Here is a 16,909-nt window from a genome sequence, read left to right as displayed (position 1 = left end):
ACCCCCCGATAACAATCAATCAATCAATCAGTTTTTTGTTTTTATTGTCTACAAACACTTTGTACGCGCGGCAACACAAACACAGCCAGACACACACACACGCAAAATCACTTTTATCTTTATTATTATTATAACTTCACGTAACTTAACACGCAAATTCCAATTTATACCGACGGCAACACACAATCAGTTTTTTTCTAGTTCGTTCATCCGTATTGACTTCCGCGAATTCGTTAGAAATTAACGTAACTCAACTATTTATATTAGTTTATTTCATAAGCGATTTCCATCACCCCAAGCAATACGGACATGGTACTCCAACGATTACCACTTATCAGTAACCACAAGAAAATCAGCCCGAGTACATTTTAATCTACAAAACCATCACTTTCAAACTTACAATATATTCACCTGCGGTTTAATATTCACACAGTCCCTAATATACATCAACTTGATAAGCGATTTCCCGTCACCCAAACAACAATTAGCACATGGCACCCAAACGATCGCCTCTTATCAGCAACCTCAGCAACAACACAACAACAACAAAATCAGCCAAGTACATTTAAAATCTAGAAAAAACCATCATTTTCAAACTTACTACATATTCACCTGCGGTCTAATATTCACACGCTCCTAAATATGCCAACCTGATAAGCAATTCCCCATCACCCAAGCAATACGCACATGACATCCAACAACAACAAAAACGCACGCCGCCCCGCCCCGCCCCGCCCCGGTCCGGAACGAGGCTCCCCGAACCCCCCGCGGACGACCCCCTACGAACTACGCTTCCCTAAAAGTCGCCCCCGGCACGCGCCAAACCGGCCGCCCCTAACCACAACATTTTCATATGAAACTGGATTCGAACATACATGCCGTCTCAAAACCGCAAGATTTTTATATGAAAGTGGATTAGAACATACATATTTATACTACTACGGTGGGCGGGTCACTTAATCCGTATGGATGAGGATGATTCAGCCGGAAAGTCTATAAGAGTAATATCTATGGTAGAAAAAAAAGACGAGGCAGACCCTGCCTGAGATGGAGCGATGGCGTAGGTCAGGACGCCAGACAGTTTTTAGGGATATCGAATTGGTGGACCTCGGCGCAAAACCGGGATGTCTGGACTTCCTTATTAAGGCAGGCCTAGACTAGTTGTTGCGCTGTTGATGATGATGTTGATCCGGAATCAGTTTGGTCAGCGCTTGCCGTTGAAGCGTCCGATTTCATTTGCTGATCAAGTTGTTCCGGTTCGGCACAACAGGCCACGGTTGGCTCCTTAGCATGAATTCCCAACTTCTGGGTTTTATCAGTATTGCGAAGATGTGCCTTCGCCAGTAGTCAGGTAAAATTTATGTCATTTACTCTCCTCAGTCTTTTATTCAGAAGAATACAAACATATGCAGTCACCGTAATGTACAATAAGGTCAGGATTATATTACGCGGATACTATAAATTACAATACTCGCAAACGAAATCGCTCAACATCAATCTCATAGGCAACAAATTCTATATCGCTTCTCCTCAGGGTTGCTTCTTCCCTTCATTCTGCTTAACTAAATTTCCGTGGAAAGTTCATTTCCAACGCTCTGCATTTCTAGCTCTGCTTAATTGCGACAATTTACCTATTCTCGCATTAAACAGAGACAATTTGTCTTATTTATTTCGGTCCAAAATCACACGGAATCACAGTAATACGAAAAGAAGGCGAAATCAGTTCAACTCAGTTGAATCCGACTCACTTCATTTACCCTGACAAATTGAATTGCTCTTTCATCTTGAAAATCTATTCAACAATGACACAGTAGCCATCTTATTTCTCATCCCTTCAAACGATTTTTTCGAGCCTACATCCCTTGGTGTCGCTCCCCGACGCGCTGACTTTGTCTTTTCACTTAAGTACTAATGGCGAGCCCACAAGTAATTTAGGCTTAAATTTTCGCGACACAAAGTCGCATTTCTTCACTTTTGCGCTCTGTTTGTGTAAAGAAAAGTAGCGGACGGAAAAGTGCAAAACAGTGGAGAATAAGAAAATCAGCAAAGAGGCCAATTTCGGGGGTTGAATTTACTCTAAGGCAAAATAAATATCAGAAGCAATAAAGAAAAAATAAGAAAAAACGTACGGAAGTCGGCCAGTAACGAGAAAAATAACTTTAAGACTCTTCTGAAATTTTATGGAAGTCGAATGGCACGGAGATTGCTCCTGATGGCAACATAACAGGGTGTTGAATAATTTATGTCGACTAAGGAATGAGGACATTATGCTCCCTTCGCCTCTACTTCCTTTTCCAATTTTGTCCAGGTTGCAAGGCAGTGCCAGCTAACTCCAGCAAAGCTCGATCCTGTCAGTAGTCCGAACGAGACACGTGCTTCCAAGAAGGAATTCCCTTGACGCAACCGGAAAACCTCGCCCGCAAATTTTAATCCGCTAACTGAATTATGCCGAGGTTCTGTAAGAGATGCTATTGCTTCGAATTCAACAAGTCAATATTGGAAAACTTCCGCTCGGAAAACCGTTCAAAGGCACTGCACAAGACGATTCCCTACCTCTGCTAAATCTTTCATTTTCTTGACAATATTTTTTCCAGTTTTTTTCTCGACTTTCTACGTGAAACACTGTTCACAGGATGCCTGCGTGTCTTTTGCCCTTTGCCTGTTAGTCTGGAAAAATCTGAATTACATGAGAAAATTTATGTCGGACATGATGCCAAAGGCTAGGATTAGTTCTCATTAGAATACTTCGGCTAAGTTTTCTGTTCGCTTCGTTCTGCGTGGCCGCCCTCGAAAAGGCAGACAATATGACGTCCCGTGGACGTTGATAATGATAGCCAACTGTACACGCTGTATTTGCACACTAAATTAATATTCTGTCTTTTTCACAGGATTCCCAGCTCGCGGCGAAGTGAACCTAATTGCTTCTAATGTTCAGAGGATTAAAGGAAGTTATATCTTCAAATTGCTAAAGTTTACACCGAGAAAATTCAGATGTCAGTAAATCTTCTCCAATAGCGGTTTTTAAGGAGTTTTATGGACAGAGTTTCAAAGTTTTCATCTTGTTGAAATCTGTCAGAGTTTAGGTCTTATTTGTCTACTGGTTTATGGAGATTCTTTGATCTGAGCAGAATCGGATTTAATACATCCGCTTCTGACATCAGGAGGTTACTCAACGGCTACAATCTCATTCCCGTTGATTTAATTTTTCCCTCAGAGAAGACCGTATACCCCCAACCACATCCCGTAATACAATTATTTCGCGTCATCACATGCGAATGTACGACGAGTACCACCGGAAGGAGATACATAATTTATGCAAATACCACCCTCGACGTATTCATATGCTCCAACCTCCGAGATGCTTATCCATCCGGGTTAACTTTTCTTGAACAAACAGCCAAAGTTATGCAAATCCGGCTAACCGTTTATCTGCCGTAGATTTGATAGTACCTGCGGCAGACGTGGCAATCTAGAATGGCTTCAGTAAACGCTCTAAGAGAGGCATGCTGAAATCCTACTCAAGTTTAAGTAGGAACATTTGCACAATCGGATCAGATAATTAAACTGTCGCTTCGTGAAATGCAAACGTACGTCCTATGCATGTTAATTCGTCTCTGAAAACGACATTTCCATTCGATTTCATCAGGTAGATTTCATTACGGTGTTGTTTCAAAGAGCGCTCTGCCTTTCTTCACTCCTTAAAAAACAGGCAACTGCTAATTGAACGAGCTTTAATGTTGCCTTATTGAGAATGATAAGCGTACTTCACTACACATATTCTTCCCATTTAAAGTTAAATCTGGAGATTTATTAGCCTCCAATTAGTCCTTCATTACCTATATTACTGTTTTTGCTACATATTTTCTCTTTCCAAGGGAATGCAAAATAGCGGCCTAGTTGCAATATGCCGCTTGCCCTTGTGCAATGCCCACACAATCAACATTGTGGTATTTTTGTGGGTTTCTGACAACCCCAGACATCCCAGATAGATTTGAACACGTAGGGGTGAGTAACTCAAACATCCCCAACTGCGCTGCTTTACAAAAGGGGTCTGGTCGACACCTGTCTTCGGAAGGTCACGTCAAAATCAAAACAAGAAACACAAAGGTGTCCCAGGGAGCTTTTGGCGGTCAAAGGGTAGTATAAGGTGGTCGCTGGGAGTTCCTTCTTAATGATAAACTGCAGGCGGAGAAGGATGAAGGCGAATCTCGCGCGTCTAAAAACGGGACAAATTGCACCAACTAGTTCTCCGGGTTGGGGTTTCGGTAGAGATGACAACCCTATACGGAACGACGTTACGAAGCCTCGAGAGGAGCCATTGACAGAATGGAAAAATATCTTCTACGAAGCATGACATCAAAATCATGTTTGGAGTTTTTAACAGTCATATAAGGACGCAGCCCGTGTTCAGACGATACGTTGGCTCCCATAGTTTACATAAGGATACCAATTATAACAGACTGTAAATTATTCAGTTAGCAGGTTTCTCCAAATGGGATCACTCTGGACCAAATTGACCACGTGCCAATTGAACATCGCTACCTTTCAGCTCTTATGAATGGCAGAACATATGGCAAGGGGTAATATAGATAGACTCGAATCACAATCTCATTGGCATAGTCCTCCGGGCTCGAATTACAACACCGTTTACAGTATCCTCTGACAGGTGAGAGTAAATACTGAAGCCATCCACCACACAGCCCTTCGTAACACTTACAAGGGGAAAGTGGATGCCGCAATAACCGCAGTCAACAGTTGTCCTGGATATGATGCAACGACAAATGATCTTCACAACGACCTGAAGAATGTTATCATTTATACAAGATAAACATACTTCGCCCTAGCCACAAGAAAAGTCGGAACGGCAGGTTCGATGGTGCATACCGAGTAATGTTGCATTCTCAAAGATCGCGGGCACGCTCGGAGACCTATCACGAATTTTGTCTAACGGAGAAGCGACTTTACAGACAAAAAAAGGGAAGCCTGGGAGAACCAACAGGTCTGCGAACTCGGGAAGCACAGGGAGCAACTGCACCAGGCGGGGAAATTTTACCAACAAACCAGCAGGATGAAACCTTATACACCTCGATCCTTATCTTGCCGTGAAAAAGATGGAAGTCTGATTTCCGACAGAATGGCATAAGCAGCGATGGGTTGAGTGTTTTAATAAACAGCTCAACAACCAGAATATGGTTGGGTGAGAGCTCCCGCCAACTGAAGACTATGGGCAAATGCTGCCACCACAAAGTCTGGAGGAAACAGTCCGTGCAATTCATCGGCTTAAAAATCATAAGTCGCCAGGAGCCGATGGAATTACAGCCGAACTGGTTAAATATGGAGGTAACCAGCTACACCAAGCGGTTAACCGACTGATGTTCAAGGGGTGGGACAGAGAATCAATATTTGATGACTAGCAACGAGGCATTATCTGTCCCATACATAAAAAGGGAGATATCACACAGTGCAGCAATTATAGAGGTATCACGTTGCTGAGTACCATCTATAAGATACTCGCCGCTATCTTGCTAGGTCGCGTAGTCCCATACGCCCAGAACACCATTGACCCATACCAAAGAGGCTTTACTCCAGGCAAATCAGCAACAGATCAGATTTTCTCTCTGCGAGAAGCAATGGAAAAACTGTTAAAAAATGTCCATCAGTTGCACCATCTTCAAGGCCGCCAATGATAGCATAGCCAGGGTAAAACTGTACACGACCAGTAGAGAATCCGGTATCCCGACGAACTTAATAAGACTGACTAGGCTGACTCTGACTAGTGTGCGAGGCCAGATAAAAGCAGGAGGATCACTCTCGAGAGCATTCAACATCAACAGGGGTCTAAGACAAGGGGATGCCCTATCATGCGTCCTCTTTAACCTGGCCCTGACCCGAGATGCAGATGTTAATGCAAGATGCACCATCCTCTTCAAACACCCAAATACTGGCCTACGCTGATGATATTGACATTATGGGAAAAACAGCAGGAGATATACAGTCTATCTTCACCTAAATCGAGCAGGCGACTCGAGATCTCGGGCTGCATATTAATGAAGGCAAGACGAAGTACATGGTGGCAACGTCAGCACCAAAAATCAAAGAACGAACATCGAATCGCACCGGTCAAAGAAAAACAATAAAGATAGGAGACTATAACTTTGAAACCGTTGAAAATTTCTCCTAGGTAGGGTCGAAAATCACAACCGATAACAGGTATGCTGATGAAATCCGCGCACGGTTGTTGACTTGTCAACAGAGCCTATTTCAGCAAAAACTGTTCCGCCCGAAACGTCTCCCCATAGGGTCAGAGCTCTTACTGTACAAGACTATGGTCTTGCCAGTCCTTATGTATTCCTCGGAAACCTGGGTTTTTAGCAAGAAAAATTTCAAACTCTTGGCCGCATTCGAGAGAAGAATTCTCCGAAGAACTTTTGTCCCTCCACATTAGGATGGCCAATTTCCCAATTTCTGTAACGATGAAATCTATGAGCGATATCACTACCGTCTGGTTGTGAATAAAATGCGGCTTAACAGGTTGTGCTGGCGGGGGGGGGAGGTATGGGTGAGGGGCATGTGATGATAAAGCACGGTCTTGGCGACTGTAACGCTAATTGTGGGAGGTTCGTGGGTTTCTGCAACTTCCACCCCCTTGCCATTGGCGACACACTGTTCTTGGCTAGAGCTTGTCATCAGGTCAATTGGGTTTCAACTGGCTAGCGCCATACGATCAATCAGAGGAGTTAGGAGTTGTCTTCTGGATTTGCGTAGCAAGAGAGGTGCTGCCATCGGCTTCGAATGAGATTACCATCTGATGTCATCTGCCACTTCTAGCAGGGTTGGGGAGCTGCGACCCCCTAAGTTCAATATCGACCGCTTGTACAACCCAGCTGTCACTCGACAATGGGAGAGCTATTTTGCTGATCGAGCGGCAGATATACTGAGTAACGCGCCTGAGAATGTCGATTGGCATTTGGCCGCCATCAAAAATCCTTTTTTCTTGGATGGTGCACAAATTGTCGGCCACGTTCCGAAGAGGCTTCGCAAGATCTGGTTAACTGTGGACTCGTGGAAGCAGATCGGTTAACGGAAGAGGTTTAAGGCTCTAATGATCGCTGCAGCAGCAGCAAAATCTCGAGAAGTGGTCAGGGAAGCGGAAGATGTGGCAAATAGCAATGAGTTCAGAAATATATATCGTAACACGAAAGAGATTGCATATGGTTGCAAATCTTTCGATGGTCCTGTGAAGGACGTCAACGATTCACTTCTCATTCACGATGATAAACAACTGAAGAGGTAGTTCTTAAACGTATTACATCCAGTTCTCCTCTTATGGAAGAAATGGCTATTCACCACAACATGCGTATACGAGCTTTTTCTCCAAGCAGAAGAGAAATAATTTCGGCCATCAATGCACTCAAACGGTGTAAAGTCGTTGGGTTTGAGGGATGGAAATCTTGCAAATCCGAGACCCTTCTTAGAGAGTTATAGAAGGGGACGATCGTTAAGGTTACGGAAAAAGGCAAACCTATCAAGTGTGACAATTTGAGGGGCGTCTGCGTACTCCCTAGCGTCCCAAAGATAATAGATAAAATAATCCTGGAACGCATCAAAGAACATCTTGTAATCTTGATCAACAGAGAGCAGGCTTGTCTGGCACTATCTCAAACCAAGAACTTAGTCAGGGCGCAGGCTTGGCCCTCGTGTGCAATGTGATCGGAAGATGGAAGTGGCAATGCATAGGTCACACATTAAAGACAATAAGTGGAATCCACTTCTCCCAGATATCCGAGGAGTGGGCCGTCCCAAGGACACATGGGGCAGAACAGTGGAGAAGTAATGCGAGCTTCTCGGAAGCCGTGCTAAAGCGCATTTCAAATAACCGCGAACGATGGTATTTGACGCGCTATACCACCAAGAGGTGAATGGCAACCATCTATACAGGACGATGGACGATGGACGTTTCCGTAGCTTAAATAACGATATATAAGGGTTAGAGTTAAGTAAAGTAAGTTATTACAAAACAAGCACTGAAGAAAGACACACGTTGTGTCTGAAACACGTGTTTGCTACCTTAAAATAAATAAAATTATATAGTAAAGTTGGAAACTTTCCTTTTAATAACTTTATTTAGAAACAACTCTAGTAGACTAAGGAACTATTTTTATAAAATTCGTAAAACAACGGTTTATAACTTATCAGCTTCTGTAGCAGGATCAGCGAGAGTCGCCTATAAATATCTGTTTATATCTATGTTTATATGTCTAATAAGGAATTTTGTTGTTGTTTCCATTTGTAAGGCTTTCTAAAATATTTGTTATGGATATGGTACTACTAAAATTAGGAGGTCAGACCAAACTGTTCAGATCTCCCTTGTAAACATACTGAGGTCGAAGAAAAGGGACGACGATACTCACGCAGTGTGTGCGTGGATAGCACTCCAGAGAAAACTATACTCACACCAGGTATGCATGATCAGTAGTGAACGTGTTAAAGCAACCAAATGGGCTCGCCCCCATAGCAAGCCCATAAATATGTTAGCCACAAATTGGAGTTAGGTACGACGGGAACGTTGCTCTGGAAATCGTCGTAAATAGTGGGATTCGCTGACGGCATAAACACATGGCACGTTCAATTCCAGACGCCAAGGAGGCATTCTTACAACTAGGTGAAGCAGCGCAAGAAGTCTGCCTAAGAATTAATGAAAAGGAAACAAAATTCACGCCACAATCGAGAAGACAGGCGCCAATACGACAAAGCTAACAATGGGCGATTTTAATTTTGAAAACATGGACAACTTTGTGTACCTAGGTGTTAAGATAGCGAGTGATGGTAATGAAAAGTATGAAGGACGACAAGCGAATATCTAACAGAGTGTTCAAAGGCACACCCGCAGAACACCCCCCAGTGACAAAGGCACGCAAGCGGTGAGAAGTCTCAGTGGATGAGGCCAGTAAAACGTATAGCCTGGGGCCAAAGACCGATTTGGCCTGTGGCGCTATTGAAGAAGAAGAAGAAGAAAACATAAAAATAAAAAAAAAACATTTTTTGTTTATAAAAAATAAAAATAAAAAAAAATATTTTTAATAAAAAAAGTTCTGAAAGTTGTTAAATGTATGCCTTAAGATAATATAATGATCGTTTAAGGGGGTCATCCCGTATGTCGGATCCGCGAAATCGAATTCTTTTCTTGACATCAATTATATCTACATATAGTGTAGAGTATGTGGGCAAAGTGATTTTTTGATATTCGGGGCCGTTCGGAAATTATAGTGTTAAACACGTGATAAGCCACATACTAGATTTATGACGATCGCCGTAATAAAGCGCGTGTTTATCAGTCCGAATGATGTTCACCTAAGGTTTGTGGACTACATATAGCAGATTAATGATCAATTAAGATTTTATGGCTAAAAATGGCATTCTACTTTTTAAATGCATGTTGAAAATCGGCTTCCTCCATAGTCCAAAATCTATCCAACGAAATTCTTTCAAATTTTCACGACTTATTCAGAATATATTTCTACGGTCCGTAAACCAGGATAATTCCGATTCATTCAGTATTTTTTTTTCTATTTATTGAAGGAGCCTTAAAAAACACCAAAATTCACAAAAAAAGTTTAACACGGCACCAAAAATTTAGCTTTTAATATTTTTGATAATCCTAGTTTGTGGACTGTAGTTAAGTCTGTACGTTAAAATGCCGTTTACTTTTCTTCTTTAAAATTATCCCAACGCCCTCTAGCGTGGCAGCAGAAAAACACCTTTTTTGGAGATGGGTGTATAAATTGCTTTGTATTTCAATAACCAACTATGCAATCGGGCTGGAAAAATTATTATAACGCTCAAGATATTAATATATCTGCGGCGAAAAATTTGTATTTGTATCTTTATCCAGTTTTTCACAAAAAATTTCTAAAGAAAGCCAAAAAAACGTCCTTCACACGGGATGACCCCGTTAAAAAGTTTGGAAGTTTTCTTGAAAAAACTTCCTGAAAATGATTTATTTTTAAGGTTTTCTGTAAAACAAAATGAATGGTCTCGATTAGTACTTTCTGAAGCCGGTCTTAGTTTTAACATTTGTTGGAAAGGTGGGGAGCGCGGGGGATCGAAAGTAATCGTTTCTTTCACGGACCCATTCTCAGAAGCTACCCAACCGAAAAATCTGAAAAAAATCAAGAGGCTGCCACGATATGCCCAGGCACCGAAATAAAATAATAATAATAGTATAGTATATAGTGTATAGTATATTACTAAAATTTTACTGACTGAAAAACCCCTCGTAAGTTCATCCTAGAATCATGAATCATTTTGCAGCACTGTAGGCTACCGAGTGTGATGGAAATCGCACTATTATTAACAATCACAGTAAAGTGGATATTCTCACATAACATATGCATATATTACGTGCTAGGTATTAATGGGACAAATGTCCACTAAAATCTTCTTTTTCATCAGCCTTTGTGCCTTCCACAGCGAGATCAGTTCGTTGTGCTCGGTTTCTCCATTAGGTTCTATCAAATGCCTGATCTGGATGCAATCGCAATGATTTCGGCCGGCCTTGCATGAATGAAGTGAATTCTCTTTAGCGCGAATTACGTGGCCATATCATCGAAGACGCCTCTCTCGAAGTTTTTCCACGATCGGTGCGACACGGGTCGCGGATATCTTCATTTCGAATGTGAGCAAAACGTGCCACGCCACTAATCCAACACAACATCTTCGTCCCCATTACCGCAGGATGCTGTTCATTGTTTTTTGTAGTCGGCCAACGCTCAGAATCATAGAGAGCGACAGGACGGACGAGATTGCGATAAATATTAGACGTTCGTTGATATGTCCATCGCAAAGAACACCATTTGTGGAACGCCACTTCATCTAGGTTGCGTTAATGCGTGAAGCAATTTCATAACGCAGTTCTCCATTTGCTTTTAGGAATTTACCTATTTATCGCAATTTCAGGTTGCAAATGGAAAGTTCCTCGTGAGCACTAGACTTCCATGCGACGTATTCAAGTATTTTTGTTTCGGATGTAATTCACCAACTGGCCCAAAATCATGCCTCAAAAATTATTTTTAACGTCTCGGTATTTTTGATGAATGAAACTCAACTTGATGTGAAAATTAATATTATTCTACCAAAACAATTACAAACTACTTTTTTCCAACTTAAACTTCAATCAATAATCGAATTTATTGTAAGGCATAGCGAAACACGTTATATATGGCAAAACGGTTATGAAATTTTTTCAATTATTTCTATTCTGTCAAAATGGTTGGCAAAAGCCTACTTCGCAACGGAGAACACCGGCGGTGGCATCTGTCAGTCGAATTAACAAGATTCGTTTTATTCAGATTCAATCTGAGATCAGAAGAAGAGAAATTCACAAAGCCTTTCATTCCTGAAGCGTCCACCTTCCGGTTTCCCGACTTGTTCGTGTAATATGTGGGGTTAATTTCCTAATTGGTTACGGTGGGCAGGTCAGGAAAGCGTATACGGGCAATATATATGGTGGGAAAAAATGCACGGTAGACCATGTTTCAGATGGAACTGTGGCCTAAGTTTTAGGGATATGGTATTGATGGACCTCGTGCTCGTAAAAGGTAGGAAAAAGCCTTGAACGACGTAGCACAAACGGCAATCACAGTAATCGTGTTAAATATATAAAAACAGTTTCTTTTAATTCAAATTATTTATTGAACATATTTTGTTGTTTTACTTCCTCGCTTATATACTAATATTTATTATTCCATTTCAATTAAATTAGCATTTCTCTTAATGTTTTCATTACCTCATTTTTTCCATTACCTCTTATTTATTTTTTTCTCATTTTCTTTAATTTGATATTATTAAATATATTATCAACATTATTGACAAAATATATATAATTAGCTGCGTGTAAGTATGTGTTCTGTTTTATGCAAAGTATCCTTTTTTAATTCAGTGCAAATGCAACTTATTAGTACACTAGTTATTTATATCATTATCATTTTAAAAAATATTTACTAGTTTCATTTTTTTTTATTATTTTTTTCTGTATTTTTCTCAGTTTATTTAAAATGCAGAGCGGTTTAAGCAATGCTTCTCTGAATCGCTGTGATTATTTCGACGCAGTATTTCTATTTTTTTTACCTTTTTTTTGCTTCTTTTTAACATTTTGTATAGCTAATGCATAAAAATGCTACAATACCACACTAGAGTTCATTTTTTTCTCCAAGAATTTTTTGCTTTATCTTCAAAATAAGTTCTGTTATTTGCATGTGGGAAAGCAGGACGTGCGCATATATTTTTTTTAAGGTTTATTTTATTTTTTGCCTCTTAATATAAGTCATAATTTCATAATTAGTATTTTTTTTTGTTTTAATTTATCTTGGCAATTATAGGATTTACAAATTTTCTTTTGGTAATGTATCAAGGAATTTTGTTAATCTTTTTCTTTCTCTAATTTTATTTTCAATTTTCCTTAAGTTACTTGTCTTACGATAAAGTTAAGAGAAGAATCGATACAATTCAATGGATGGAGAAAATATTTCGACACGCAAAATGCCTAATCACAAAATAACTTTTGACCGAACGCTTTGAATCGATTTTAAAATTTCTCATTTATTCAAGGACAACGATTATACACATAAGGACAGGTTCTGTTGATAAATTTCGGCTAAGAAATAGGGCTAAATGGAAAAATCGGGTAAAACAGAAAACAATAATCGAAAACTAAGGTCTTTCTTATTTAATCGATTCTTAGAAACCATCACCCAAATATAACAACTATGTTAAAGAGACTAAGGATGGAAATGTTTTCTCTATATTTATGTGTAAGTACTTTCTAGGAAGAAACGAAATTTATCTAATTTTTTAAGTACATAAAACACTTCGGAAATCCATCATCCACTTGAAGTTGCTAGTCGCATACGACTACATTAAAAAGGTAGTGATATTTACATAATAATTCAGCTTTGCATGGCGCTAATTTCCTTATTCGCTAAATAATCTATTATGGACAGAATGGTGCAGAAAATTATTTATACACGCACATATGCCTTTAAAGAAATTTTGATTTCGGACCACTGCATTTATGCAAAAATTAGAAAGGTCAAGAAATTCAAATTGTTGTATCCGCAAAAAAACGCCTTTCCTTTGTTCTGGTCCTTCCTTTCAATTCGCAGTTCATGCATTCCTACGGGTTCCGTATTGGCGGAATGTTTAAATAGATACAAAATATAGTTTTTGGGAAGCGTCTTGTGCTGGGAAAAGAGGGGGGATTTGATTATTTACTGGAATGGAACTCAATTGGCGTCGAAAAGAGGTAGATGTCAGTGGCCGCTTAGAGGAGCCCAATTAGCGCTGCGGTGTGCCGTTTTGATGCCACAAACTTCTAAGACCATGAATGCTGTGATAAGAGCAAAGGAGCAGAGTCCAGCCAGCTCAGATCTTCAGAGCCACCCCACAGCATTCACGAGGGAAATCAGCTACCCCACCCTGCAGCTAAAAAGAGGCTCGGATTAATTGCGGAGCATTAGAATCAGCTATCCAAAGCCTATATATGTCCGAATTTGATATTGGGCTTTTAATTTTCGAAAAATTTATAAGGACTATTGCTTTAATTAAATGACCCTAGAAAAACAAAGGGAAATATTGACTTTTCTCTCGACTGATGGTACGTAGAGCACATAATACTCATCTTTTGACAAAAACTTATTCCATTCATTCTTTTGATGATTGTTGCCAGGTAAAGGCTTGCTCAATTTGTAGAAAAATATGATTATTCTGAGAACATTGTGGTTCCACCTTCTCAATAACCAGCCCTCCTCTTTGGCTGTCATTTCCATCTATGGCATTTGGTAAGGATGTGAAATATGTAGGTAAGTTCCATAAGCAAACAAAAGTTCATTCGAAAAATTCTACGTGACTTTAAACTTCCCTTTGATATCTGCGCTACATCATTATTCCTTTGTCGATCAATTCTAATAGCGAATATGTTGTCACAGAGAATTGTACGAATATTTTGCATGAAAGGCTCAAAATGCGTTTAAAATTAGCTGAATAAAGTTACGAAACGAAAGTCAATTTCAAATTTAGGGGGGTAAGCTTGCTTGCATTGATCATATCTGTACCAGTGCAAATCTTTTCAGTCACAAAACCTTGCCTTTCTTAATATATTCTGGTGATATTGGAATCCATTCCCCTCACACTTAGAAACGGCTAAGACTAATCATATGATACAGAGTGCCAGACTAGGAAGATGGGACAGATGACCCTTAAGGAGATTTCCTTCTTTTCTGTGGTAGGTCGTGATCTTTAATCTTTTTCCCAACTCCTAACTTCCGCCAATTTATTTGCAGCTAATATTAATATAAAAAGGTTTTCTATTGTTATCTCTTTAACTTGACTATTTACATCATAAGTACGGTGTGATTCCTTACTAAGGTATCTGTTATATGTATAAATTGAATTTTCGCCCCTAAAAGTTTTCCATTGAACATGTTTTAACGGTGTCACGAACGAGGTAAACAGATTCCGCCACTTGAATATTTCATCAAAACAAAGATTTTCTAATTTTCCATAAAGACTAAATTTTCTCTACGTGAATTGCGTTAAATTGGCAATAGGGTTGCATTTTTTTTTGGAAAAAGAAATATCAAATGCAGACTTCTAAGTACATATCCGGAAATTTAGTTGAATAAGTTATCTAATAAGGGTTTTTCGTAAGTACATATTTATGTTTGAAGCGTATGCGGATCTTGCAATTGTCATCTACGGAGTTACTCCTTTTTAGGTTGCATGAAATTGTCTACTAGATTCCTTTATATTTAATATTACTTGTTGTGATTTACTCCATTGGGACGCTACTTTGGGCGAGTTTACCCGTCGTTGAATTAATGAGGTTCCCGTTTGATATCCGAAAGAAAGCGATCCTTGGCAATTAGATTGCAGGACCATAAAACAAACAACAACGACAACTACATATCTTACAGGAGGGAATGTTAAGCACATTGTCTAGATCAAATTGCTTGAATAACGAATAAAACCGAAACTGGAAAATGTGTAAATTTCACAAAAAGGAAAGAAAAACCTTAAAAATTTCAATACCTAGTCAAATATAAATGTAAATATCAATATAAGTGCATTTGTCACGAAACTCTTTTCCACTCTCACCAGTCGGAAACAAAGTGGTTTTAAGTACAAACTATGTGTATTTACGGTTTCGAATAAAACATTTTTATAACCCCCACCACAATATAAATACCGCTATCATGTTTTTAACTACGTCTACCATTAAATTGTAACAAATGTTTCGAATAATTCTCTATTTTTAAGTACTTAGAATTAGTAATGTGTGATTTGTATTTAATATTTGGCCGCAAGTTTTCTGTTTATGTTCATTTTGGAGGTGATCCATTTCCGCGTGTTTTTGCGTTTCGTTTTGACGATAGACAGTTTCTAGAGGTTTTCGTATTTAAAAGTTATCCTATCAAGTGCACGCCTACACCCGGACAAGGACTAATGTACGTGCAGTTTATTCCCGTCGATAATATCTTACTGGAAAGTATGTACATAATGCGAAACTGTCCCGTCGCCACTTAAGTTAGTTTTCGGTTCACGGTTTTTAAAACATTTTATCGCCTTCATTTTAATATTAACGCTAGATTAGCTTTAATTCATTATCATTATTGTGATGACTTTTAGTTATCCGTTACCTCACCACTGCAGTACTCAGTAACGCTGTTGGTATTCGTGGTGCCATCTGTTGAAATCGATATGGAACACAATTATTGAACCCGTGGACAAACCTGCCAGGAGGTACCTGTAAAACAAAAAAAAAGGAGTTATTACTAGTCTGGTTCTAGAGCAATTTATTTATACAGGATCATCCAAAAACATTTAATGAAGGAAGAAATGTCGAAACAGACCGACACCAAATAGTTTTGGCTAAAAATCAGGGGGTTCAAAAACTTTCAAGATGAGTCCAGACAACTTACGCCATGGGATAAAGACAAGAAACAAACATTTCTCACAGAAATAGAAGGTAATTATGGCAAAAGGTATGTAACCCTAGATACAAAACCTTATGCCACCTATTATCATGCGAACTCAACAAAGTTCTTGCTAAGCACAAGAGACAGTCCACTCTAGGTAATGATAAGATGTTGTTACGTTTTTTCCGTTACATAATCCCACCGCTCTCGCCAATTGTTATGTTCTTCGCTATTCCTACTCGTCACTACTTACCTTACTTACTTACGTATGCTAAGATTACTGAATTGCGTAGCACTGAAAAAACCCCGTGCTATAACTTTGATATAAGCGTTTATTAAACACTAAATTATACAACCGTACTGCATAATTAATTATAGAACAATTCCTTCAACTGGTGCAACTCGAGGCGTATTCATAACCGACGCGATCTGTTCTAACTCTAGAACTAGACTGACTCGGTGGGCGGACCTCCGGCCCTTTTATATTCCGCAGAACATTCGAGAAAGTCATGCAAGCGCTCTACTAGAAAATTACTTCATCAGAGCCATCTGTTAACAATTATCGTAATTAAACATTCGCCCTACTGTTATACAATTTGGGTGCCCTGGCTAATTGTCGTTACTACGATTTACATTAACGTCACACATAATTTTCCAAAGTGATTTTCATCATAGTACTTTACTCTTATGAAAACTGGCTGAATGAAAAAAACTAAATTACACAAGTGCGCTTAATGAGGCCGTTCAACCACGACGAGAATGGAGGACACTCAAGATTATTCCAATACCCAAAAACCACGCTGATCTGAACAACACCATGAACTTCAGACCTGTCTCCCTAACAAATATTTTCAGAAAAATCCTTAACGGTATGATCAAGGCAGAATTTTCCTTCTTCCTAAAAACAAAAAACGTGATTGCGGAGCATGATATGCTAT

The 16,909-nt window shown here is 39.4% G+C and overlaps 1 protein-coding gene across 14 annotated transcripts in view; it reads right to left on the bottom strand.

Moving 5' to 3' along the window:
- Positions 1-11,667: 11,667 nt before the first annotated feature.
- Positions 11,668-16,909, bottom strand: part of LOC119657303 (neurobeachin) — a 511,509-nt gene continuing 506,267 nt past the window's right edge. For all 14 annotated transcript variants that reach the window (XM_038064152.1, XM_038064151.1, XM_038064148.1 and 11 more), the window contains one exon: positions 11,668-15,799. In XM_038064152.1, the coding sequence (XP_037920080.1) occupies positions 15,709-15,799 (91 nt within the window). In that variant the 3' untranslated portion in view covers positions 11,668-15,708. The remainder of the gene's footprint in view (positions 15,800-16,909) is intronic.

This window comes from Hermetia illucens, chromosome 5 (genome assembly GCF_905115235.1).
Source record: "Hermetia illucens chromosome 5, iHerIll2.2.curated.20191125, whole genome shotgun sequence".
NCBI classification, from domain to species: Eukaryota; Metazoa; Arthropoda; class Insecta; order Diptera; family Stratiomyidae; genus Hermetia; species Hermetia illucens.
This window is presented reverse-complemented; position numbering and strand designations above follow the sequence as displayed.